This window comes from Chiloscyllium plagiosum, unplaced genomic scaffold (assembly GCF_037043375.1).
Source record: "Chiloscyllium plagiosum isolate Xiang-an unplaced genomic scaffold, Cpla_swu_hap1 HiC_scaffold_32, whole genome shotgun sequence".
NCBI classification, from domain to species: Eukaryota; Metazoa; Chordata; class Chondrichthyes; order Orectolobiformes; family Hemiscylliidae; genus Chiloscyllium; species Chiloscyllium plagiosum.
In genome coordinates, this window is record NW_028270170.1 from 8,136,344 (window position 1) to 8,161,136 (window position 24,793).

Below are 24,793 nucleotides of genomic sequence, written 5' to 3' on the forward strand. Positions count from 1 at the left end.
AACAGCCCCTTAATACCAGCCTTTCTGTTTTGGCCACCTGCCCTCCCGGCTTCTGGGTCTAATCTTGTTTCACAACACACCGGTGGAAAAAAAAAGCCTTGGGACCGCTTCTTCACGCTAAAGACGCCAGATAAACATAAGTCGTTAGGCAGCGGGAATTAAAAGAAAAAAGCCGCGGTGGTATCCCCCCCCCCCAACCAGGTTATCAAAAATGAAAAGCACCCTTCCTAGCGACTTCAATCGACACTGTGTCGGCGAACCGTAGAATTTATTCTCTGCGGCCATAGTTCTCGGAATGAGCAGCGCTTGCGCCTTGGTAATGGTTGCATTGCATTGAGAGGGACGGGACTCCCTCCCCTAAAATATGGGGAAACAATGTATCGGAGAGGAGATGCTCCGGGTTACTTTGTTGTAACTAGTTTTCAAGAGCACATCGGGACGGGCTGGGAAGTATGAAGGAGATGGTTGGAGGTTGCTGCGTGTGTTCTGACGAGAGGGGATGGGCTGAGAATCCTTTGGTCTACTGTGACGGGCATGGTTGCAATGTTGCTGTTCATCAAGGTAAAGGGGAGAGAGAGAGGGGAGGAAGGCATTTTTTTTTTAGAAAGAGCTTAAGCCTTTGCAAGAGGATGTGGTTCATTTCAAGCCTTCCATTTCACACCTTGAAATGTAACGTGATCTTTTCTCACCAACCTTGCAAATTGCCAATAATAACGTTTAACATTTCTTTTTAAATCGAGAAGTTGAAACATTAATCCGTCTTTTTCCTTGTGGTCATAAGAGTCCAGCTGTCAGTCACGTAGACTTCAGTATTTATTTTAAAAAATGTTTTGGCAGCACATTTGTGAATGTATCTTTTCGGGTGTTTTAAGTTGTGTCATATCTTTTTTTGTCAAAATGTGTAAATCTAACTTTGTTTCCTCTCTCTCCGGCGTTTGATGTACTTTTCAGCACGCTACATTGACCTGTGTGTGATTATTAATCCGTTAGAAAGGACTATCAAGCAGGGTGGGGAAGAGAAATTCGGATTTTTGGGGGTGTGTGGGTGCCTTGATCACCTACACATGTTAATTTCACCTGTCAATCATGTATGTCTTGTATAGTTAGTTGTTGGTAACGTTAGCAACTACTGGTGTTTCTGTTTATACAATCAGCCAAAAGCCTTAACTCCAGCTGATCTCCTGGTGGCCTGCCAGTTAAATGCACCACTTAATATGGTATTAAACTGCATGTGCTGGAAAAGTCCAGCCTCAATCCTCTAGATTGGGTGAGCCAAGGTGGCATTGAGGTGTCCAGTGCTCCTGGGGTTAACAAAGGTGATATCAACTGTTAAAACCAGCAACTCACATCTGTGTAAGTGACCTTTTAGTTACCAGAAAGTAATGAGACAAACAGTTGGCAGCAAGCCAAAGCAGATGATACTGGAATAGGTAACCAAAAACTAGGTCAAAGAGTCGGATTATAGGCCAATTCACTGTCTAGGCAGTGTCTACGCAGAATTGTGACCATTTGGTAACACTATTACTGGTACAGGTGGATTCTCCCCAACTCTTGTTGGGATGTTATCGTGCGCACACTGGGAATGTCAATTCTGAAATTTCCCAACTATGCAGACAAGAATCAGCTGGTGCTCACTGAAGACACCTAATATTCTACTTTACTTAAAGTGTAAAAACAATCTGTCAATCTGGAACTCTATCAGGTTTTTAATCTGTGACAATAAAGCATATTCTGTTTTGGATTATTAAAACAAAAGTGCAGGTGGTTTTGGCATTGGATAAAAAATTTATGTTATCATGCGGTTTACATTTAACATTTATGTATACACACAGGGAAGGTTAAAGAGGTCATGACCAAAGTTACCAGAGCTAGGGAGGGGTGCTATAAATAAATCTACCCCATTATCTGCAGGAGAAGGAAAGGAGTGAAGCAGATAAAAGTGTAGGATGGTGCTGTTGTGATCCATGAATGCTGTTTGTGTATTTATAACTGTTTATCCCCCCGTTTCTATTTACAGCTTGTTATGGAATCGTTCAGGTCCCAACTGGTCCCTGGTTCTGCAGGAAGTGTGAATCTCAGGAGCGAGCTGCTAGAGTGGTGTGTATTTATTAGATTGCCTCAGAATTCTGCTAGATGTAGCTTTACATTGAACCTTGAAAGCAGAGGGTATGTCTTCATATTGTAAAACCTGTAATGGTTTGAACATATAACCTTTGCTGTATATAACTTATGAGGTTGGAACTTTGTCGCAGATACCGCTTACCCTCACCGACAACACTGTTGGTAAGAGTATTGTCATGGTTCAACACTAAGTGAAAAGTGCCAGGAACATCCTAGGTTTGATCTATGGTTTTTCTGCTTAGGGGAGAGTTGGTCTCAGGGAGTCTTGGGTTGAGGAGAAGATAAATTTGATGATAAAACCATAAGCTTAAAAGAAATGGAACAGGAGTAAGACATTTGACCCCACAAGCCTGCTTTATCATTCAATAAGGTCATGGCTGATCCAAAGTTCCTCACATCCACTTTTCTGTCCTTTCCCCATGACCCTTGATACCCCAAGGAATCTATCTATTTCAGCTTTAAATATACACAAGAACTCTGCCCCCACAGCTCTCTGCGGCAAGGATTTCCAAAGATTCTCAACACTCTGAGAAAGCCCTCATCTCAAACCTAAATTGGCACCCCTTTATTCTGAGACTATGCCCTCTGGTCCTAGACTCTTCCATGAGGGAAACATCCTCTCAGTAGTTACCCTGTCAACCTCTTCAGAATCTCATGTGTTTCTATGAGATCACCTCTCATTCTTCTAAACTCCAGCTAGTAGAGTTTCAGCTTTTGCTCATAAGAAAGTCCAGGGGTCATCATTCCTGCTGACTGACTATTGGCCATGCTAGAAGTTCATATGTAGAATCATTGATACATTACAGAAGGAGGCCAGCTGGCTGCTCATGTCTGTGTCAACTCTTTGAAAGCTATCCAATTCATCTTGTTTTCCTGCTCCTTTCCTGAAAAAAAAGTCCCCCTTCAAGTAGTTATCTAACTTGCTTTTGAATGTTATTATTGAATCTGCTTCCACCACCCTTTTAGGCAGTGCATTCCATATGATTATAATTCCCTGTTTTAAAATGAATTATTTTCATTCTTCTCTAGCTCATTTGCCAATTAAATCTGTCTCTCTCTGGTTACAATGCTTTTACCACATGGAAGCAGTTTCTTCGAAGGCCCACCATGATTTTGAACACCTCCATTAATGCTTTGCTTCACCTCTCTGCTCTAAGGCAATAATCTAAATTTGTCACTTTTCTGTGATAGATTTGGTTCAGCTATGGGATCTACTGGTGCAGGGCTACAGGAAAAGGTCGGGAGAGTGGGGATAGCTAAAGTGCTTGGCAAGAATTGACATAGATGTGACAGAGGTAAAAACAATGACTGCAGATGCTGGAAACCAGATTCTGGATCAGTGGTGCTGGAAGAGCACAGCAATTCAGGAGCTCCTCGGATGCTGCCTGAATTGCTGTGCTCTTCCAGCACCACTGATCCAGAATCCATAGATGTGACAGGTTGAGTGGTCTCTTTCTATGCTGTAGACACTCTATGATTCATCTCTTTTTCCATCACCATTTCTGATTGATGAAGCTTACTGACTCTCACTGTGTAGACTTCACCTTTAGAGCACTCAGTGTGCAGTGCTGGAGAATTGCCAGTACTTGGTTAGTGAGTCACTGAGAAAACTGGGAGTACATGGGTATTTTATATCCTTTTCCATACATTTTGCTGTGATATCTGCAGGTATTACTCATTCCTGTGGTGACTATAATTGTGCACGCATGCACTGTTGCATAACCTTCCCTACATCTTTCTTGGACACCGGTATAGAGACAGAATTTCAGTTCGAAGCTGAGAATTAGATGGAATCTCTTCAGTCAAAGCAAACTGCCAGTTGGTTTCAAGAGGGTTGTCAGCTTTTATAGTCCAGAGGTTTAAGGGGTTAAAAACTGTCAGGGAAATCAAAAGGATACTTTGTAATTTTACCAGTTCTCAAAGCCAGTATGGTTCGCATCCCGCTGAAATTTTGCCTGGCATTTTGAAATAGAGAATGATAGAGTAATTGGTGACACCATTGACACAAAACAGGGATGGATGCAGCTATGATACTTCTCCTCTGCTTACTCTCGGACACTGTTCCTAAGGCACTTCCTAGCCATCACTTATAGGGACCATTATCTTACAGTCTGGGAGCAACCTGTGTGGTTCAGTACATTACAGTTTATTTCCTGATGGCAGAACAGTAAGAGACACAATACAAATACTATTGTTACACAGGAAGCCGTGCCCATGAGGAACTGATCAACATTATCTTAGATCCTGTGGTTTTGTGCTTTGTAGTTTAAAGGAAGTTGTATTTTTTTCATTCATCAAAGTGAGGGATATCAGACCTGAAGAAAATGTAACGTTTTCCACCTGCCCAGTAACATTGCCTTAGGCTAATTTTAGCAGAAGGGCAATTATGGAGCCAAATTGATGCTCCATCCCGTACAGTAGAGTTTCTCTTTTGCAAGAGTGTGAAAAAGATAGAGAGAGACCTTCCATTAATTTAACCAATACTCTTCTGGCCATTTCCTAACTGACACCAAGTTCTTTTTACCAGTCTCCATGTTGTCATGAACCTACATTGGCTCCCAGTCACAATAACTGCATTTAAAGTTCTCACCCCTTGTACTTCAAATTGAAATTGAGTTCTGATTGTATATCTGTTTGGAGTATTTCAAGTCTCTTGCTATCTGCCAGATGAATCATTAGCCTTTCTATAGAGGGTGGTGTTGCCAGATGAAAACCTTGAACTCTCACAAGGTGTAGTTCCCACAGTTGATGACAGTCTTTTGCTATTGTGTTCGAGTGGTCATGCTTTTAGCATTGCATTATTCTCACCAGTGGATGTTGGCAGAAATCCCTGCAATAGGTGAATGGACAGGGTACTATTGTGCCTGGTCCTGATCCTGTCATCCAAAGAAAGAACAGTTTCTGTGCTGACTTTGCATAAGTGATGTCTTAAATGTCTCAAGGTTTCATTTTGTTCATTCAAGAATATTGTAAAACTGCCCAAATGTATGTGTTAGAATATTGCTGGAAACTATTCCATTTCATAGAAACAGGACAAGGCCATTCTGCCCCTCGAGCCTCCTCTACCTTTTAATACAATCATAGTTAATTGAACGCTTCAATGCCTGTTACCCACACTATCTCCATGAATAATCAAACATCTAACAATAACTACTTCAATCATGCTCAATGACTGAGCTACCAGTCTTCTGGGTAGAGAAATTGTCAATGATTCACCAGCCTCTGACTAAAACAACTTCTACTCATTTTGGTTCTAAATGGAACCTCCCTTATTTTTAAATTGTGTCCCCTAGTTTTAGCTTTCCTAACCAGGGGAAACATCTTATCTGCATTTACCCTTTCTATCCCTTTAAGCTTTTTGCAAGTTTCAATGAGATCACCCCTTGTTCTTAGAAACTTTAGAGAATACAGGTCCAGTTTGCCAAATATCTCTTCTTAGCTCAGTCCCACCATCCTGGGAACAAGTCTGGAAAACATTTAAATTTAGCTATTTATAGCAAATAGGATAAAATCTCTTCTCTGTACTATTCCTGTCTCCTTCCCCTGGCAAGAATGCACTTTACTGAGTGGCCATTTCTGAATAATGGGCAGGAGTTGAAACCCTCTTTGATTTTTCTCCACCTCTTCAAGTTAGGATAACCTGCAGTGTTTATTGGGTGTTGCTCGCAATCTGGTGCCAAATGCTGGCTAACAATTGGCCAACCTGAGGTATTCTTGTTTGTTTTTGTAGTGCAGTGCAAGTTCAGTTGGGAGCTGCACTTCTCAATTGAGGCAATGGGAATAGTTTAGCTAACTTTAGTGTGATCCAGGAATTAGGTGCACTTGTCAGGAATAGACTTGCCAGAACTTTGTACACCGGGTCTGCACGTGTATAATGTGGGCCTGTGCGCACACCTGTGAGTTTATGTAATTTGGAATTGTGTGCACAGGTAATATGGTTCTGAATGTGCACACTTGTATGTTCTGTGGGTCTGAGCATGTATGTATGTGTATGTAACATAGGCCTGTGTGCAGGCACGTGTGTATGTAATGTGGGCCTGCACATGTGTATGTTTGAAAAGTGAGTCTATGCGTGTGTCTAATGTGGATCTGTGCATGCACACGTGTGTGTGTGTATGTGTTTGCAATATAGGTCTGTGTGCAATAATTGTTTGCATCTTTGTGTAATTTGCTTATCAACTGCATCACTGACCAGCTATTTCCCAAGTGGGGCCAACTGCTTCACAGGAAGGTCAGAATGCCCTAACTCATTGAAAGGTTCTGTACCTGAACAAGATTGTTGGCAAAAGCAGAGAAGCTATGTTAAATGTCTATCAACTCTTGGTTAGACCTCACTCAAATAAAGATATAGAGGGACTGGAGAAGCTGCAAAGAAGGTTGACAAGGATGCTTACAGAATGGAGTAGTTTGAACTTTCAGGGAGATGGCATAACTTTGCTACTATTCTGTGGAAAAGACAAGCTGATGAGTAACCATTTAAAGATTTTCAACATTTTGAGCAGCTTTAAGAGAAAATGTTTACACGTCTGGTTGAGTCCAAAACTAGGGATTATCAATAAAAGATAATCACCTTCAATTCCATAAAGAATTAAGGGGAATTTTTTTTTAAACAAAGAGAGTGATTAGAACATAGTGTATACAGTCACAAAACTTGAAGCAAATAGTAGTATAGATGTCCTTAAGGGGAAATTCAGTAAGTTTGTGATGGAGAAAGGAATTGAAGGAGATGGGATGGATGAGCGTAAAGTGGAAGGAGGTTTGTAAAGAGTGTATGGGAACACCAGTACCTTCAAGTTCCCCCCTCATGTTGTTCATCATGTTGAGTTAAACATATATTGCACCATTGGCACTGGACCAGAGTTCTTAAACACCTTAACTACCAGTACTATAGGACCACCATCATGACGTGGACTGCAGGAATTCAAGAAGGTGGTTCACCGTTACCCCCAAGGGCATTTAGTAGTTGGTAATAAAATGCTGATTTCCATGACCAGCTACATCCACATCTTATGAATCAGTTTTTAAAAAATTGGTTGGGGTTGGAATGGGCTGTTTCTGTGCTGTAAATTCCAAATGTCTTGATGCTGAACTTTGTTATTTTCCTTATCCTGAAAACTGAAGATTCTAGATGTGTGTGGCAGCCAAATTGGCAATTGATCATAAGTTAAGATCATCAGCTTGTTCCAGTATGGGTTCCATGAACTCCTGACACCCTGTCAGTGGAAATATTGATCAGCTGTTGTCTGGGCTGCACAATGATCCTTTCCGGGACTGGACAGATTGTAGCTCCTGCAACTGTAAATCAGAAAGCAAGAATTGAACTGAAAATCTGGGATTATATTGTCTAATACAATCGCCTGGCATGATTATAATGCTATGCTGTGAATTTGTTGGTAAAGGGATGCCATCCGAATTAAAGGCTGCTGCCTGTGTGACTCGTGTTGATATCTTTCCCAGTATGAAATGGAGTCAAACAGACAAAGAAATTCTGGATTTTCCGGAGGGCGGTGCTGAGTTGGAGGTTTGGGTCTGGGATAATGTTGGGGGAGGGGAAATGAGGAAGCCTCCATCTCGGCACTTCCCTCCAGACCTGTCCATCACTGCCCCCTCTGACTTATCACCTTCTCCCTCACCTTCATCCACCTATCGCTTTCCCAGCTACCTCCTTCCACCCCCCCCCCCATCCCACTCCCCTCCCATTTATCTCTCAGTCCCGACCCACAAGCCTCATTCTTGATGAAGGGCTTATGCCCGAAACGTTGGTTCTCCTGTTCCTCAGATGCTGCTTGACCTGCTGTGCTTTTCCAGCGCCACCCTGAACCTGAGGGGCACCAGTATCCTTGGGGGGAGGTTTGCTAGTGCTCTTGGGGGGGGTTTAAACTAACTCTGCAGGGGCATGGGAACCCAGATTGTAGCTTCAGGGTGCAGGGCCTGGAGTGTAGGGAGGTTAGGAACATGGCATCAATTTCAAAGGAGGGTGCCTGTAAACTGGAAAGTGGCTTGAAGTGTGTATACTTCAATGCAAGAAGTATACGAAATAAGGTAGGTGAACTTGCAGCGTGGGTTGGTACCTGGGACTTCGATGTTGTGGCTATTACGGAGACATGGCTAGAACAGGGACAGGATTGGCTGTTGCAGGTTCCAGGATTTAAATGTTTTAGTAGGGTCAGAGGTGGGGGTAAAAGAGGGGGAGGTGTGGCATTGCTTGTCAAAGATAGTATTACAGTGGTGGAAAGGACGATGGATGAGGACTTGCCATCTGAGGTAGTTTGGGCTGAGGTTAGGAATAGGAAAGGTGAGGTCACCCTGTTAGGAGTCTTTTACAGGCCTCCTAATAGTCCTAGAATCATTGAAGAAAGGATAGGGAAGGTGATTCAGGAGATGAGTGACAGTAATAGGGTGGTTGTTATGGGGGACTTTAACTTTCCTGATATTGATTGGGAAAGCTATAGCTCAAGTTCGTTAGATAGGTCAGTGTTTGTTCAATGTGTGCAGGAGAGTTTCCTGACACAATATGTAGACAGGCCAACAAGAGGTGAGGCCATACTGGATTTGGTTCTGGGTAACGAACCAGGCCAGGTGTTAGAATTAGAGGTAGGTGAGCACTTTGGGGATAGTGACCATAATTCGGTGATTTTTACTCTCGTGATGGAGAGGGATAAGTGTGTACTACAGGGCAAGAGTTATAGCTGGGGTCAGGGAAATTATGATGCGGTGAGGCATGACTTAGGATGTGTGGCTTGGAAAAGTAGACTCCAAGGCAAGAGTGTAAATGATATGTGGAGCTTGTTCAAGGAGCAACTATTGAGTGTCCTTGATAATTATGTACCTGTCAGGCAGGGAGGAAAGGGTCGTGCGAGGGAGCCGTGGTTTAATAAGGAATTGGAATCCCTTGTTAAATGGAAGAGGGCGGCCTATCTCAAGATGAGACGTGAAGGTTCAATTGGGGCGATTGAGAGTTATAGGGTAGCCAGGAAGGACCTGAAGAGAGAGCTAAGAGCAGCAAGGAGGGGACATGAAAGGTCCTTAGTCGGTAGGATTAGGGAAAACCCTAAGGCTTTCTATCGGTATGTTAGGAATAAAAGAATGACTAGGGTAGGAATAGGTCCAGTCAAGGATAGTAGTGGGAAGTTGCGTGTGGAGGCGGAAGAGATTGGGGAGACACTGAATGAATACTTTTCTTCAGTATTTACTCAGGAACAGGGCATTGTCGTCGATGTGAATACTGAATCACAAATAAGTAGAATGGATGGCTTTGAGGTATGTAGAGAAGAGGTGTTGGAAATCCTGGAAAAGGTGAAAATAGATAAGTCCCCTGGGCCTGATGGCATTTATCCTAGGATTCTCTGGGAAGCAAGGGAGGAGATTGCAGAGCCATTGGCCTTGATTTTTATGTCCTCTTTGTCTACAGGAGTAGTGGCAGAAGACTGGAGGATAGCAAATGTGGTTCCCTTGTTCAAAAAGGGGAGTAGGGATAACCCTAGTAACTATAGGCCGGTGAGTCTCACTTCTGTTGTGGGCAAAGTCTTAGAGAGAATTGTAAGGGATAGGATTTATGCACATCTGGATAGGAATAATGTGATCAAGGATAGTCAGCATGGTTTTGTGAAGGGCAGGTCGTGCCTCACAAACCTTATTGAATTCTTTGAAAAGGTGACGAAGGAGGTTGATGAGGGGAAAGCGGTAGATGTGGTATATATGGATTTTAGTAAGGCGTTTGATAAGGTTCCCCATGGTAGGCTACTGCAGAAAATACGGAGATATGGCATTGAGGGTGAGTTGGAGGTTTGGATTAGGAATTGGCTGGATGGAAGAAGACAGAGGGTATTAGTTGATGGCAAAGTTTCTTCATGGAGTGCCGTCACTAGCGGTGTTCCGCAAGGATCTGTTTTGGGACCATTGCTGTTTGTCATTTTTATAAATGACCTGGAAGAGGGGTTAGAAGGTTGGGTGAGCAAGTTTGCGGATGATACGAAAGTCGGAGGAGTTGTTGACAGTGAGGAAGGATGTGGCAGGTTACAGCAGGATATAGAGAAGCTGCAGAGCTGGGCAGAAAGATGGCAAATGGAATTCAATGTAGCTAAGTGTGAGGTGATTCACTTTGGGAAGAATAACAAAAAGATGGGGTACTGGGCTAATGGTCGGATACTTGGTAGTGTGGATGAGCAGAGGGATCTTGGTGTCCATGTACACAGATCTCTGAAAGTTGCCATCCAGGTAAATAGTGCGGTGAGGAAGGCATATGGCGTACTGGCTTTTATTGGTAGAGGAATTGAGTTCCGGAGTCCTGAGGTCATGATGCAGTTGTATAAGACTCTGGTGCGGCCGCATCTGGAATATTGTGTGCAGTTTTGGTCGCCATACTATAGGAAGGATGTGGAGGCACTGGAACGGGTGCAGAGGAGATTTACCAGGATGTTGCCTGGTATGGAAGGAAGATCGTATGAGGAAAGACTGAGACACTTGGGGCTGTTTTCATTAGAGAAAAGAAGGTTTAGGGGTGACTTGATTGAGGTGTACAAGATGATTAGGGGGTTAGATAGGGTTGACAGTGTGAACCTTTTCCCGCGTATGGAGTCGGGTATTACAAGGGGGCATAGCTTTAAATTAAGGGGGGGTAGATATAGGACTGAAGTTAGGGGTAGGTTCTTCACTCAGCGAGTCGTGAGTTCATGGAATGCCCTGCCAGTAGCAGTGGTGGACTCTCCCTCTTTATGGGCATTTAAGCGGGCATTGGATAGGTATATGGAGGATAGTGGGTTAGTATAGGTTAGGTGGGCTTGGATCGGCGCAACATCGAGGGCCAAAGGGCCTGTACTGCGCTGTATTCTTCTATGTTCTATGTTAACTCTGATCTCCAGCATCTGCAGTCCTCACCTTTGCCCTGGATTTTCTTCCAGTCATTTATGAACCCCCACCCCACCCCATCCCCCACTACAGGAAACAGTGTATGTTGGAGGTCTTCATGTGTTTGGCACCTGAATCCTCAGTGAAGACAGTGAGACAGACAGATGATCAAAAAGTTGGTGAAACAGTTCGACTTAAAGGAGCCTATTAAAGGAAAAGAGGCAGAGAAGTTCAGCAGTTAAAGAAGGATTTCAAGATTCAGCCTGTTGAAGTTATAGCTGCTAATATTGGAGTGAAAGAAATCTAGGTGCTGGCAGAGAATACAATACAGCAGAAAGCACAAACATTATAAAAGTAAAATGACCTCAATGGTGGTGAGGGGAGACTCTATACACTGGTACTGAACATTGGAACTGAACAAACTGTACCTACATTATAAGGTTATATGGTATCTAGAAATTGTTTTACCACTTTCTGAAGTGTGTGAGTAGCCTTACTTTCTGATTTTCTACTTGCCCTCTCTGAAACTTGTGTTCCAGAATCACAGGGTAGGTTTAAATTACTGTTTACAAGGAACTTCGTCGACCAAGCTTTTGGTCACCAAAAGGAATTTTAGACCCTGGGCTCCAGGCAGTAGAATGCCTGCCTGCCAATGGTATTGGAATAGAGTCAGCATTGCATAGGAGACCAGGATTGGAGGAACACACTTAGAGAGTTGTAGGTTAGCAGGAGGTTACAAAATTGCAGTCTGTAATGTTATTTAACTGAAGCATTATATCTTTTTCAAAAGTGTTAAGATCCCAACACTGCAGCGGTAATTCATTCCAGAGACCGAACTCTGTTAGTGACTTCACAGCTGTGCTTTGACAAATCAGGAGTGGAAAATCTGATGGGTAGATTTTAGAAGCAAAGGTTATGTTTTGTAATTTGAAACTTCCAAATCCTCTGGCAGACACATGATGTTGAACCTTGATTTGAAAACACTCATTGACGGCTGCCAATTTTTGTAGCAGTCAGCTTATCTGATTGGATGCAGACTCTCAATTAAATGGAAAGAACAGGGATCTGGTCTTAATGTGCATCTTGTGCCTTGGTTGTTTAACGAGAGCACCATCTGGAGCACATGTTTTGAGTTGGTGCTACGTGGTAGTGAACAATTCCATTTTCCAAACAAAAAAGTACTTGCTTTTTTTTGCATTGTTAGACTCCCTAATGATAGGGTAATCTTACTGAGACACTGAAGCAGCAGGTCATTTGATATAATCATTGCTTAAATGTTCTGCTAGTTGGCACTTTGATCAGGCAGTTGGAGATGTCCTTTTTAGCACAACTTCATTGATCCTGAGAATCTTTGTAAGACCCTGAAACATGCACTTTATTTTTTCACCCTCTGGAGATCTCGAGAGTTTCTGAAGTCAAAATAATTTTTTCCAAGGGATTTTCTGTTGGAGAGGGCTGACTGAAAATTCAAATCAGTCCAACATTTTAATGTTGATTAATAATATATGTAATATTTGCATGAATTGAAATGTCAGAGGGATTCCATTAGCTGGGACTGTCACATTTTTCAGAATATTATAAACAGAGATTAGTGTCAACATTTCCCATCCTGGTTTGATGGCAGTGACTTGTCGGATACAGATGTCTATCTATCACTTCATCCAAGTGACCCTCCCTCACATTAAGAAGCCACTTGACTTTTAGACCATGCCACTTTTACACAAATCCTACCTTCGCCTGTTTGAGAGACGAACGTACCTGGGGGCTTCCTCATTGGGATACTGATAGCAGTCCCTCCACTCTCCTTTCCCAAATGGAAGATAATGCTCCCACTTGGGTCCTGCCTGAAATCAAACCATTTAGATCAGTCTAGGTACGCACTATGATAGTATTTTCCATTGAACCACTATGGAGTTTTAACTGTTATTTTTAATTATGCATAATAGTAAAATGTAAAGCAGACTGTATAAGACATAGAGGAAAAGTAGACCATACAGCCCATGGAGTCTGTTCCACCATTCAATGAAGTCACAGCTGATCCAATAGTCCTCAACCCCACTTTCCTGCCTTTTCCCTGTAGCCCTTGATTCCTTACTGATCAAAAATCTGTCTATCTCAACCTTGAATATACTTCCTGACCCAACCCCAACAGTCCTCTCTGGTGAAGACTTCCATAGATTCAGAACCCTCTGAGAGAAGAAATTCCTCTTCAACTCCATCTTAAATGTTTTTATTCTGAGGTTATGCCCTCTGGTCCTAGGCGCTCCCACAGGTGAAACAACCTGTGTCCTACCTACCCTGTCAAGTCCCCAGCAAATCTTGTGTGTTTCAATACAGTGGCCTCCATAAAGTGAAATTAACCAAAATCAAACATAGAATAGTGGAAGGCCATTCACCCTCTTGAAGCTGCTGTATCATTCTGTTCGAATATGGTTGACATGAATCTCAATTCCATTTAACCATATTTGTGTAATCATTCACAAGCATTCTACTTCTGACCTTGTGATGGAAGGAAGGTCACATGTGAAGCAGCTGAAGATGGTTTGGCCTAGAACACCAACCTGAAGAACTCCAATTAGTTAATAATGAAGTAAGGTGCAAAGTAGGAGCATAATGTGGCTGGAAGAACTTTGTAGAGACAGGATACAGCGATGCCATGAAGGGTATTGTCTCAGAGGTTGAGAGCTTGAAATGTGAGATGTTGGAGGACCCAGAAAGTGATGGGAGTTGGTGAAGCTGTTGGACGAGTGGGGTTTGGAGCAAGTTGAGGCACAAGTAACAGGAACTTTCCTGCAATAGGTACATCAGAACCAAGTTCCAATATCCCCATATACACATAGACCAAGGGTCATCTATGAGCTGAGAGATATCTAGCTGCTTAAGCTCACTTTGTTTAGTAGTGTAACATTCACAGTTGACTCTGAAGTCTCAAATGCAGTGCAAGACATTGACCATTCACAACTTCCCAAAGTGTTTTTACAGTAAGGTGTGTATTCCTGAACTGGAAGGATTTTTGCCAATAATCATGCCTGACAAAACCAGTCACACACTCAGTAGAGGTTGTCGACTGTGCAAAAGGGATATCTGCTGACATTGGTAGATGACCATTTTTGGGCATGTATATTTGTTATTTTATTTATGACTTTGATTTCTCAGGGTTTTGTTTTTTGCAACCTGCCTTCTCTCGCAGCACTATCTCTTGCGAACTCTGGTTCAGCAGCCCAACTGGCCAAGTATGATTGTTCGCACATAGGAAGTGACAGTTGGTTCCATTGAGCTATTTGGCCATTGGTGGCATCAGAGCTGAGCTTCACTCTAACTTTGTCCATTGGCCCCACTGCAGCCTGTTCTGGCAGAGGTCAGAACCAGTTCAATAGCTTTCAGTTTGCCAGCATTTTCATCAAATCAACTGCATATGAAATATCTCCACTTTGGTAATGTAGGCATCGTAGAGCTGTCTCATGGCACAGTCATAGTGTCCCTACCTGTAGACCAGGAGACCTGAGTTCACATCTCACCTGTTCCAGATGTGTGTAATGACAGCTCTGAACAGATTGTGCTGAGATATTTTCTAAACAATACACAGATTGAGATTCCATAAGCAGCAATTTAATAAATGACTAGTTAATGTTTCAGTAACAAAAATAAAAGCAGAAATTTCTGGAAAACTTCTTCAGCATTGGATCCGGAGCACTAACTCTGATTTTTCTCCACAGATGCCAGACCTACTGAGGTTTTCCAGCAATTTGTTTTTGTTTCAGATTTCCAGCATCCGCAGTTCTTTCGGTTTTCTGTTTACTGTTTCAGTGCAGTTGTTTGAGGAATAATTATTGGCTAGGTTTGGAATAGGGCTGTGTGTACCTTTTACATTACCTTAAATAGATGAAAAGGAACTTGTGAGTTCACCTGTCCTAGTGTTTCTTTGTTTTGCTCTGTGTCTGCCCACCCTCCTTGAAACATTTTAACTATGCTAACTATAAGCCAGATAACTATAAGCTGTTGTTACTGAGAGCAGGAGATTTACATTAAGGCAAAATCTTACAAATACCAATGAAGTTAACCACTTGAACCTGAAGCTGCAGTTTTGGAGTTGGAAATCTTAACAACTTTTGAAAAAGAAAACTCAATCAGTTTTTCTCTTCCCATCACTTGTTAAGAATTGATTGTTTCCACCAGTATCCAATTTTGCGTTTGCTGTGGTACAGTTAGTGATATTTTTAATTGGCCCCTGTCCTGGCCAGTAGGTTTAAACTGAGCAAAAAATTTAGTCACCTTCCCTATATTTCTGGCTGCACCAAAGCAGGTGGAAGTGACACTGAATTGAACCATGTTCTTTGTTTGCAGCGCTGTGAACTCTGTCCCCATAAAGATGGTGCCCTCAAGAGGACTGATAATGGAGGTAAGTGGCGTTTGTGACAGTTGCACATTTAATGGCAATTTCAGAATGAAAATGTAGAATATACATGTTGGTAAAATGATATCAGAAGTTGCTAAGATGCAGAGTAAAAGCTTTCATGAATTAATTGCATTTTTGATTATTGTGATTGTGCTCTCGATCTCACTGTCTCGTCTCTCTCTCCTGCACTTGTCTCTTTCTCTCGCGCTCTCTTTCGCATTCTTTCTCTCACCCTTACTCTCACCTCTGTCTCTCTCTCGCTCTTGCATCCCTTTCTTTCTATGTTTCCTCCACTCCCACTCCCTTGCTCATAGTCTCTCTTACTTTGCACTCTTCTCTTCCACACCATGTTAAGAGAATGATTAACCCCAATCACATTGTAACTTGTATCCATCATCCCCCTCTCTCCTGCAGTACAATTGTGGCTGGGGATGGGCGAATTGTCTATTTAACTCTTTTCTCCCTATAATGCGTTTGTTACTGTATTTTGTTTTCATGGCTGTGGGATTTGATTGAGCTGAGATACAGTGCTAACTCCTACCTTTTTCCTACTGTCGGAATGTTGTTAGGAGGTGTGCCTGACCAGGTTCCAATTTTCAAGTAGAAAGATTAGCTCAACCACTACATATCCTTTTCCCTGAAAAAGTGTCTGGCCTCAGTCGGCAGCTCCTCATTAAGATATGGTTGTGTGAGGACTGGGCAGGAAGACAACCTTCCTATAAGCCAGGTGGCCTCACCAACACTCTCTCTCTCTACCAAAATGCTTGGGCCACTTTCTCCACTGACAGGGAGTCCTGTTGATCCAAGGCTAGGAGAGGGGAGGGAGAAAAGGCAAGAGAAAGAGGGGGAAATAAGAGGATGAGCAAAATGATGAACGTAACACTGTGAAAGGCCTTGTAACTTGGTGCGTTATTGAGGGACCGAGCATGGTCCACTAGGAGCCACCTCTCTGCCCTTGCGGTCTCACTTGCCTGTGGCCTGGACCCTCAGGTGTTCTGGGCCTTTTGAGGTAATTATCAGTCACCTCATACGTACAAGTGCAGCCAAGCAGCACACAGTTGCTAACCAGTGACTAATGAGCATCTATTCTCTGTGTGATTCTAGATCCACAGCATTGCTGGTTGTTGAATAGGCCAGGGCTGTTTTTCCTGGAGCATCAGAGGCTGAGGGGTGACCTTATAGAGGTTTATAAAATCATGCGGAGCATGGATAGGGTAAATAGATAAGGTCTTTTACCTGAGGTGGGGGAGACCAGAACTAGAAGGCATAGGTTTAGGGTGAGAGGGGAAAGATATAAAAGAGACCTAAGGGGCAACTTTTCCATACAGAGGGTGGTGCGTGTGTGGAATGAGCTGCCAGAGGAAGTGGTAAAGGCCAGTACAATTTCAACATTTAACAAGCATCTGGATAGGTATATGAATAGGAAGGGTTTGGAGGGATATGGGTTAGGTGTGGCAGGTGGGACGAGATTGGGTTGGAATAACTGGTCTGCATGGATGAGTTGGACCGAAGAGTCTGTTTCCGTGCTGTACATCTCTGACTCTTGTGTGTCCTTTGAAATGGCCACTAGGTTCTACAGGGAGCGATAATAAAACCTTGCCAATGTTTTCGACATTTTGTAGACTTAGAGATGTATCAGACTTGTCTTCCCTCAAGGATAGAAGATTGAGAGATGATGTAATTGAGTTGTTTCGGATGATTCAACAGATAATTGAGTCAGATGTTCCTCAGATCCAGGCATAATCTTAAAATTAGAGCTAGACTGTTTGAGGCACTTAATTCAGAAGGCTTTTCTGAAAGGAGGCACTGGATGGACTCATAGTCATACAGCATGAAAACTGACCCTTTGGTCCAACCAGTCCATGCCAACCATAATCCCAAACTAAACTAGTCCCACCTGCCAGCACTTGGCCCTTATCCCTCCAATGTTTCTTATTCATATACTGATCCAAACATTTTTTAAATGTTGTAACTGTACCCACAGTCACCGATTTCTCCACAAGTTCATTCCACACATGAACCACTCATTGTGTAAAAGAGATTGCCCCTCACATCCCTTTTAAAAAATTGCACCACACAAGGGCCAGGCACTGACCATCTCCAGTAAGAGTCAATCTAACCACCACCACCTGACATTCAATAGTGTTATATCATTGAATCTCCCACTGTCAACATCCTGGGGATTATTGTTGACTTGAAATTTAACTGGACCGATCGTATTAATATTGTGGCTCCAAAAGCAGATCAAAGGCTAAGAATCCTGCAGCAGGTACCCAACGTCGGTCCACCATCTACAAGATAGAAGTCAGGAGGGTAATCATGTACTCTCCACTTGCCTGGATGGTTGCAGCTTCAGCAATACTCAAGAAAGCTGACACCATCCAGGACAAAGCAGGTAGGCACCACATTCCAGACATTCATTCAGTCACTCAACCATGGATGCTCAGTCACACCAATGTGTTCTATCTACAAGATGCCAGGAGGAATTCACAAAAGATCCTTGCATAGCACCTGGCAAACCCACAACCAGTTTGATTTTGTATGACAAGGGGTCAGCCAATGCAAGGGAACAGCATCACTTGCCTGCCAACCTTGGCAGGCGAGATACTATCCCCAGTTCCCTCCATTATCTGCTTGAAGTTCTGCTCATAAACTAAGTTGGCACTGAGTGCTTTTGCTGAAATGTGGATCTTACCTGCTTTTCAGGTGAATGGGGATAATCCTGTTGCAATATTTTGAAGAGGAGCTGGGGAGTTCTCCCCAAGATTCCAAACCCCCCCACCACCTTCCCCCACGCCAACTCAACTACAATCACGAGATTCTCTCGTCATTTGTTGCTTTGCTGCTTTGTGGGAGCTTGCTGTGCAAAATCTTGCTGCTGCATTCCTGACATTACAACAGTGACCACATGTGGAAAATAAAATGTGGTTGTGAAGAGCTTTGGGAAGTCCTGAGGCTGTAACAGGCACATGTGAAATGCAAATTTCTCCTTCAATGTAAAAGAAGTGTAATAAGTGTCTTTATGCTGTTTTGTTTTATCTGTCTCCTGTCTGTAGGTTGGGCCCACGTAGTCTGTGCTCTTTACGTCCCAGAGGTGCAGTTTGCTAACGTTATCAGTATGGAACCCATTGTGCTGCAGTATGTTCCCCACGAACGCTTCAATAAGGTAATAGCTCCACACTCTCCTGTTACACAAAGCCAAAGGGCTGTGCAGTGTTGTGTGAGGGAGATGCTATTTCCATAACCCTTAAATGATTTCCATCTGCTGTATATCTGCAAATAACAGTCCTGACCTATTGATAACAAACAGTGGGGTTTAAAAATTTCAGTCACATTTAACCCTTTTTGATCTGTTTTGTTTCCCTAGAGTAAACCCTCTAGATACTAGTCAGATTTTCTTTCCTCCCAACTTGAGTATATTCACTCTCAGAATATGGTTTGTTTAATATCAGTTTAACTTCTGTAAATTTGTTTGTGTGGTCACTGTGTGTAAGTCTTGGTGGTGATCAATAGTAGGCTATTCAGCCCATCATCGTCTTTGAGAGAGCTATCAAATTAATCCTTGCTATTGCTGCATTATCCTGCAAGTGTTTCCTTTTCAAATATTTATTTGATTGCCTTCTGAAAATTAAAGCTGAGTATATTCTCTTCCATGCACTGCATTTCAGGTCAAAATAACTTTGTGTTTTTAAAAAAAAGTGTCTCTTCACCTTGACTACGCTTCTATTTCCAAACACTTTAAATCTCTGTCCCTACATTTCAGTGGAATCTGCTCTGTGTCACCAGATCTGATCCTATCCTTTCTGATGTACATTTTTGGTGCAGGGCATTGGATGGTGATGAGCAACTCTGAAATTCCCTCCATAAACCTTTCCTTCTATAAAACCTATCTTTTTGAGCTTTTTGGGCACCAGTTCTAATGCCACCTTACCTGGCTTGATGTCACATTTTGTTAGTGCTCTGTAATGAGTCTGCAGATGTTACACTGTGTTGAAGGTGCTATATAAATGCAAGCTGCTGTTCAGTCATTCCCGAAATGCTTTGAATTCTATTCTCCCAATGGCTGAAAGCTCAGGTCGTTGAGCACATTTGTGATAGAAATTGGTATAATTAGCCTGCATAAATCTAATGAAATAATGCTACTTTACCCACACCCAGGTAGATGATTAGCCAAGATCTAACTTGAAAGACAGAGTATGCTTGACCGGTTCAATGTTCAGTTATTGTATGTGTGTTCCTCATGACCTGTATGCTACTGTATGGCCAGCTACATAGGAATGTCACCCCCACCCACCCACCCAAATGTCTTGTAAGCCACTATTAATTATGAGCTAGCCACTGGTAGGACTGTTCATACAGTCAAAGAGTCCTGGTGGAGACTGTACTCAGACTTCACCATTTTCAATATTTAAGTTATTGGGTGCGTGCCTTCCAAAGATATTTGTTAGCAACCAGTTGTGTAACTGGGAATTAGCTTGTGTACATTTTAGAACATCTTTTACTGATCACTTCAGTTTTATTTTGTGCAAGGATGAATTTTGATGAGTTGAAGATGAGGGCAGTGGTTTGAGAGCTGGGGAAGGAAATGCTTTGAAGGCTTCCCGGGTCAAGAGTTGAATCAACTGTGACGTTAACTCCTCAGTACAATATGTCCTTACTTGAAAATGGAGCTGCACTCCCAAGCTCCACAGTTTTAAATGAAAGACCAGTTCTGAGAAGAACCAAAGTTCAAATTGTAGTCAGTTTTGTAGGATACTCATTAATTGAAAACAAAAGAAATTTAAACTTTAAATCTTCCAAGTTGAAATATTTTGCATTGCTAAATTTCCACATTGATAGAGTCATAGAGATGTACAGCATGGACACAGACCCTTCGGTCCAACACGTCCATGCCGACCAGATATCCCATCTCAATTTAGTCCCATCTGCCAGTACCCGACCCATATTCCTCCAAACCCTTCCTATTCATATACCTATCCAAATGCCTCTTAAATGTTGCAATTGTACCAGCCTCCACCTCTTCCTCTGGCAGCTCATTCCATACACGTAACACCCTCTGCGTGAAACAGTTGCCCCTTAGGTCTCTTTTATATCTTTCCCCTCTCACCCTAAAACTATGCCCTCTAGTTCTAGACTCCCCAACCCCAGGGAAAAGACTTTGCCTATTTACCCTATCCATGCCCCTCGTAATTTCGTTAACCTCTATAAGGTCACCCCTCAGCCTCCATGAAATCACTTCAAAAATAATGAAAAATGATTTAGTTTGCTACCTACATTTGAAGGCTTCCCGGGTCAAGAGTTGAATCAACTGTGACGTTAACTGCTCAGTACAGTATGTCCTTACTTGAAAATGGAGATACCTACATTACAGCTATCTTCTTACAAGGTAATCCTACTTCATTAACCTCTTGCTTATTGATCTTCCTGGTCACTGCAGATGCTCCCTGTTCCTCAGCTCTCCAAATTGTGGCATCTTGCCCAGTTCCCAACTTCAGAGTTGCACCCTTTCACTGCTTCGCTCTCCAGAGCCCTCACTCTGAATGTGGACCTGGAAGAAAAGTAGCAAGGCAGGAGCAACTTTGAAGGTCATTTCATAAAATAGCATGTGGATTGTACAAGCTCTGACAGTTCACAGCCATTGGGATTTGCATAGATTGAACTGGAACGCAAGCCCTTTGGAGCGAAGCAATGAGAGAATGGGTTGGGGAGGAGAAAAAGTCAGAATTCTGAGGCTGTTCAGTGAGGGAGAGGCTTCAACTTGGAGGTCATGGAGTGGGTAAGTACTGAATTGGGTCACACAGGAAGCAGTTTGCATTAACTTAGCAGTGTTAAAGTTCAAGGAGGGTTGGCTGTATTGTCACTCAGGCCCAACATCAGAACAGCACGCCCCACCAAACTAACAAAACAAAGAAACTTTACATTTCCTTAGCACCTCTCACACCCTCAAAGCATCTCAAAATGTTTCAGCTCAATGTTTTTTGAAGTGTTGTAGGAAACTTGGCAGCAAGTGCAACTCTTTCTCACACTCCTATCCCCTCACATTGATTTTTTTTAAAAGTATGAATTCATGTGATATGAGTGTTGCTGGTGATGCCAACGTTTATTGCCCAACCCTAACTTGCCCAGAGGGCAGTTAAGATTCACCCGCATGTCCGGAGGCACATATAGGCCAGACCTGGGTAAGGACAGCAGATTATATTCACGAAAGGACGTCAGTGAATCAGCAGGGTTTTGATGTCAATCGACAATAGTTCCAAGGTCGCTACCAGACAATTAGTTTTTAATTCCAGGCATTTTATTGAATTCAAATTGTGCTGTGGTGGTTTTTGAATTATGGTGTGGGGTTCTGGATTACTACTACAGTGATATTACCACACCATCACATGCTGATGGAATGAGGTAATTAAGGACAGTTTTATGTGGTAGTTGTTGTCAGGGGGCAGTTTTGCTAATTGTTTTGAACAAGAATGTCTGATGTGACTGAACCTACTCGTCCCAGACCAATAGCATGAGTGGAAATGAAACTCATGTGTGATGATAAGATAGAGGATTGCTTGTTTATTGACCCATTTAATTCTCTTCTAGACCTGTTACCTCTGTGAAGAACAAGGTCGGGAGAGCAAGGCAGCCACCGGAGCCTGTATGACCTGTAACCGGCATGGCTGTCGACAGGCCTTTCACGTCACTTGGTGAGGATGTTTTTGAAACGTCACCGGGATCTGTCTATCTTCATTGCAAACACCTGCAGTTTCTCTCCTTCACTCTCGTACGCATCCTCCCTCTTGCGCACTCACTCACTTTGGCGCGCGCTCTCCTGCGTGCTCTTTCTTACGCACGCTCTCATGCCCTTTTTCCTTTACGCGTGATTTCGTGCGCGTTCTCCCTTTCACATGCTACCGTGTGCTCCCTCTCTTTAGCACACTCTCCGCTCCCTCTCTTTGGCGCGTTTTTACACATGCTCTCACACGCTCTCCCTTACGTACGTTCCCTCCCTTTGGCGTGCTGTTGCGCTCTCTTTCTTTGGCACGCTCCCACGCTTTCTCTCCTTTACATGCCTTCCCTCTCTTTTGTATGCATGCTCTCGCGCGCTGTCACACTTTCTCGTGCTCTCTTCTGCATGCTTCTTATCTCTTCTGCGGGCTCTCTCACTTTCTCTTTTGCATGTGCGCTCTCTCTCACGCGTGCTGTCCCTCCCTTTCTCTCTCGTGCATTATTTCTTTCTTTCTTTCTTTCTTTTGCGCTTCCTTTCTTTTGCGTTTTCTTTCTTTTGCGTTTTCTTTCTTTTGCGTTTTCTTTCTTTTGCGTTTTCTTTCTTTTGCGTTTTCTTTCTTTTGCGTTTTCTTTCTTTTGCGTTTTCTTTCTTTTGCGTTTTCTTTCTTTTGCGTTTTCTTTCTTTTGCGTTTTCTTTCTTTTGCGTTTTCTTTCTTTTGCGTTTTCTTTCTTTTGCGTTTTCTTTCTTTTGCGTTTTCTTTCTTTTGCGTTTTCTTTCTTTTGCGTTTTCTTTCTTTTGCGTTTTCTTTCTTTTGCGTTTTCTTTCTTTTGCGTTTTCTTTCTTTCGCGCTTTCTTTCTTTCGCGCTTTCTTTCTTTCGCGCTTTCTTTCTTTCGCGCTTTCTTTCTTTCGCGCGCTCTTTCTCGCGCGCACTTTCTCGCGCTCTCTTCCCCTCTCTCACACACACACATTACAAAGTAGAAGCAAAGGTAGACTGATCGGCCCCTCGAGACCCCTTTCGTAAGATCATGGAAGGTTTGAATTCCACATTCCCATCTAACCACAGGACTGTAAGAGGCTATTCAGCCCATCAAGTCTGCTCTAGCATTCAGTGAGGTCGTAGCTGATCTGATAACCCTCAATTCCATTCTTCTGCCTTTTGTCCCTAACCCTTGGTTGCATTCTCGATTAAAAGGCTCTCTGTCCACCAATAATACTCGATTCCGTGGTCTAGCAAGCATCTGTCCACTTACATCTTAAAAATATTCAATGATACCACCTTGGCTGCCTCCTGAGGCAGAGTGCTCCAAAGTCACATAACTCTGAGAGAATAATTCTCATCAAGGTCCTAAAAAGGCAACCCGTAATTTTAAAACCGTGACCCCTAGCTCTGGACTCTGGTGAAAGTTGACCCTAACCCTAACTACATGCACCTTGTCAAGACTTGTTCAGGATCTTGTATGCTTTAATCATGTCACCTCCTTGCTGTTGTAAACGCCAGTAGAAACAGGCTCACCCAGTTCAACCATTCCTCAAGAGACTCCACCCAGACAGCAATCCAGAAAATCTCATCTGAATCCCCCTCCAATGTATTTACATCTTTCTTTGAATAAGAAGACCAAAACTGCACACTGTATTTGAGATGTGCTCTTGCCAGTATAACTGAAGCAAAAAAGCCCTCTTTTTTTTAATATTTAATTCTCTTGTAATAAAGGATGGCATTGCATTATATACTGTAGCTGCATAGTAAGCTTTAGTGACTCATGCAGTTGAACACCAAAGTCCCACTGCATCTCAGAATTCTGTCCTCCTTCTCCTTTTAAGTGATATTCTGCTTTTTATTCTTCCTGCCAAACAGCTTCACACTTTCTCCAGATTATTTGCCCACTTATTCAACCTATCCACAACCAGCTGCAAGATTCTTATACTGTTTGATTAGATTACTTTACAGTGTGGAAACAGGCCCTTCGGCCCAACAAGTCCACACCGACCCGCCGAAGCGCAACCCACCCATACCCCTATATTTACCCCTTACCTAACACTACGGGCAATTTAACATGGCCAATTCACCTGACCTGCACATCTTTGGACTGTGGGAGGAAACCGGAGCACCCGGAGGAAACCCACGCAGACACGGGGAGAATGTGCAAACTCCACACAGTCAGTCGCCTGAGGCGGGAATTGAACCCGGGTCTCTGGCGCTGCGAGGCAGCAGTGCTAACCACTGTGCCACCGTGCCGCCCAATACATCTTCCATGATACATCTTCCTATCCATGATACATCTTCCTATCCAGCTCGGTTTTGTTTGGGAATGTATTTACCATGCCTTTGATCCTCTCACCTAATCATGTGTAGGGAATGGATCCACCTTGTTGGGGAATCAAGACCTAAAAAGGATCCATAAGTACAAGATACTGAATAATCAATTAAATAGATGTTGAAAGAGAAATGTCTTTCATCACAATGGTCAGATTGTGCCACCACAGGAAGTGGTTGAAGCAAAGTGTTTAGATTATTTAGATGAGAGAGAGAGAGAGAAAGAAATGAGATAGCCATTTGAGTAAAGGCTTTTTTCAAAATCATTTAAGGTTTGTGGGCATCAGTAGCTAGGCCAGTGAAAAGAGATGTATAAAATGAGAGGAGACTCAGGTGGTGTATAAACACTAGTAAAGACTTGTTGGGCTGAATGGTCTGATTCTTAGCTCAATAATATTTGAA

At 42.9% G+C, this 24,793-nt stretch overlaps 1 protein-coding gene across 5 annotated transcripts in view; it reads left to right on the forward strand.

Annotated features, from left to right (window-relative positions):
- The first annotated feature begins 308 nt into the window (after positions 1-308).
- LOC122539772 (protein AF-10-like) overlaps positions 309-24,793 on the forward strand; it is a 185,326-nt gene continuing 160,841 nt past the window's right edge. For 4 of the 5 annotated variants that reach the window (XM_043674817.2, XM_043674821.2, XM_043674820.2 and 1 more), the window contains exons 1-5: positions 310-561; positions 2,018-2,097; positions 15,313-15,367; positions 18,421-18,530; positions 21,950-22,053. In XM_043674817.2, coding sequence (XP_043530752.2) covers positions 453-561; positions 2,018-2,097; positions 15,313-15,367; positions 18,421-18,530; positions 21,950-22,053 — 458 coding nt within the window. In that variant the 5' untranslated portion in view covers positions 310-452. Of the gene's footprint in view, positions 562-2,017; positions 2,098-15,312; positions 15,368-18,420; positions 18,531-21,949; positions 22,054-24,793 lie in introns of all 5 variants that reach the window. The other variant, XM_043674818.2, reaches the window with a different exon arrangement.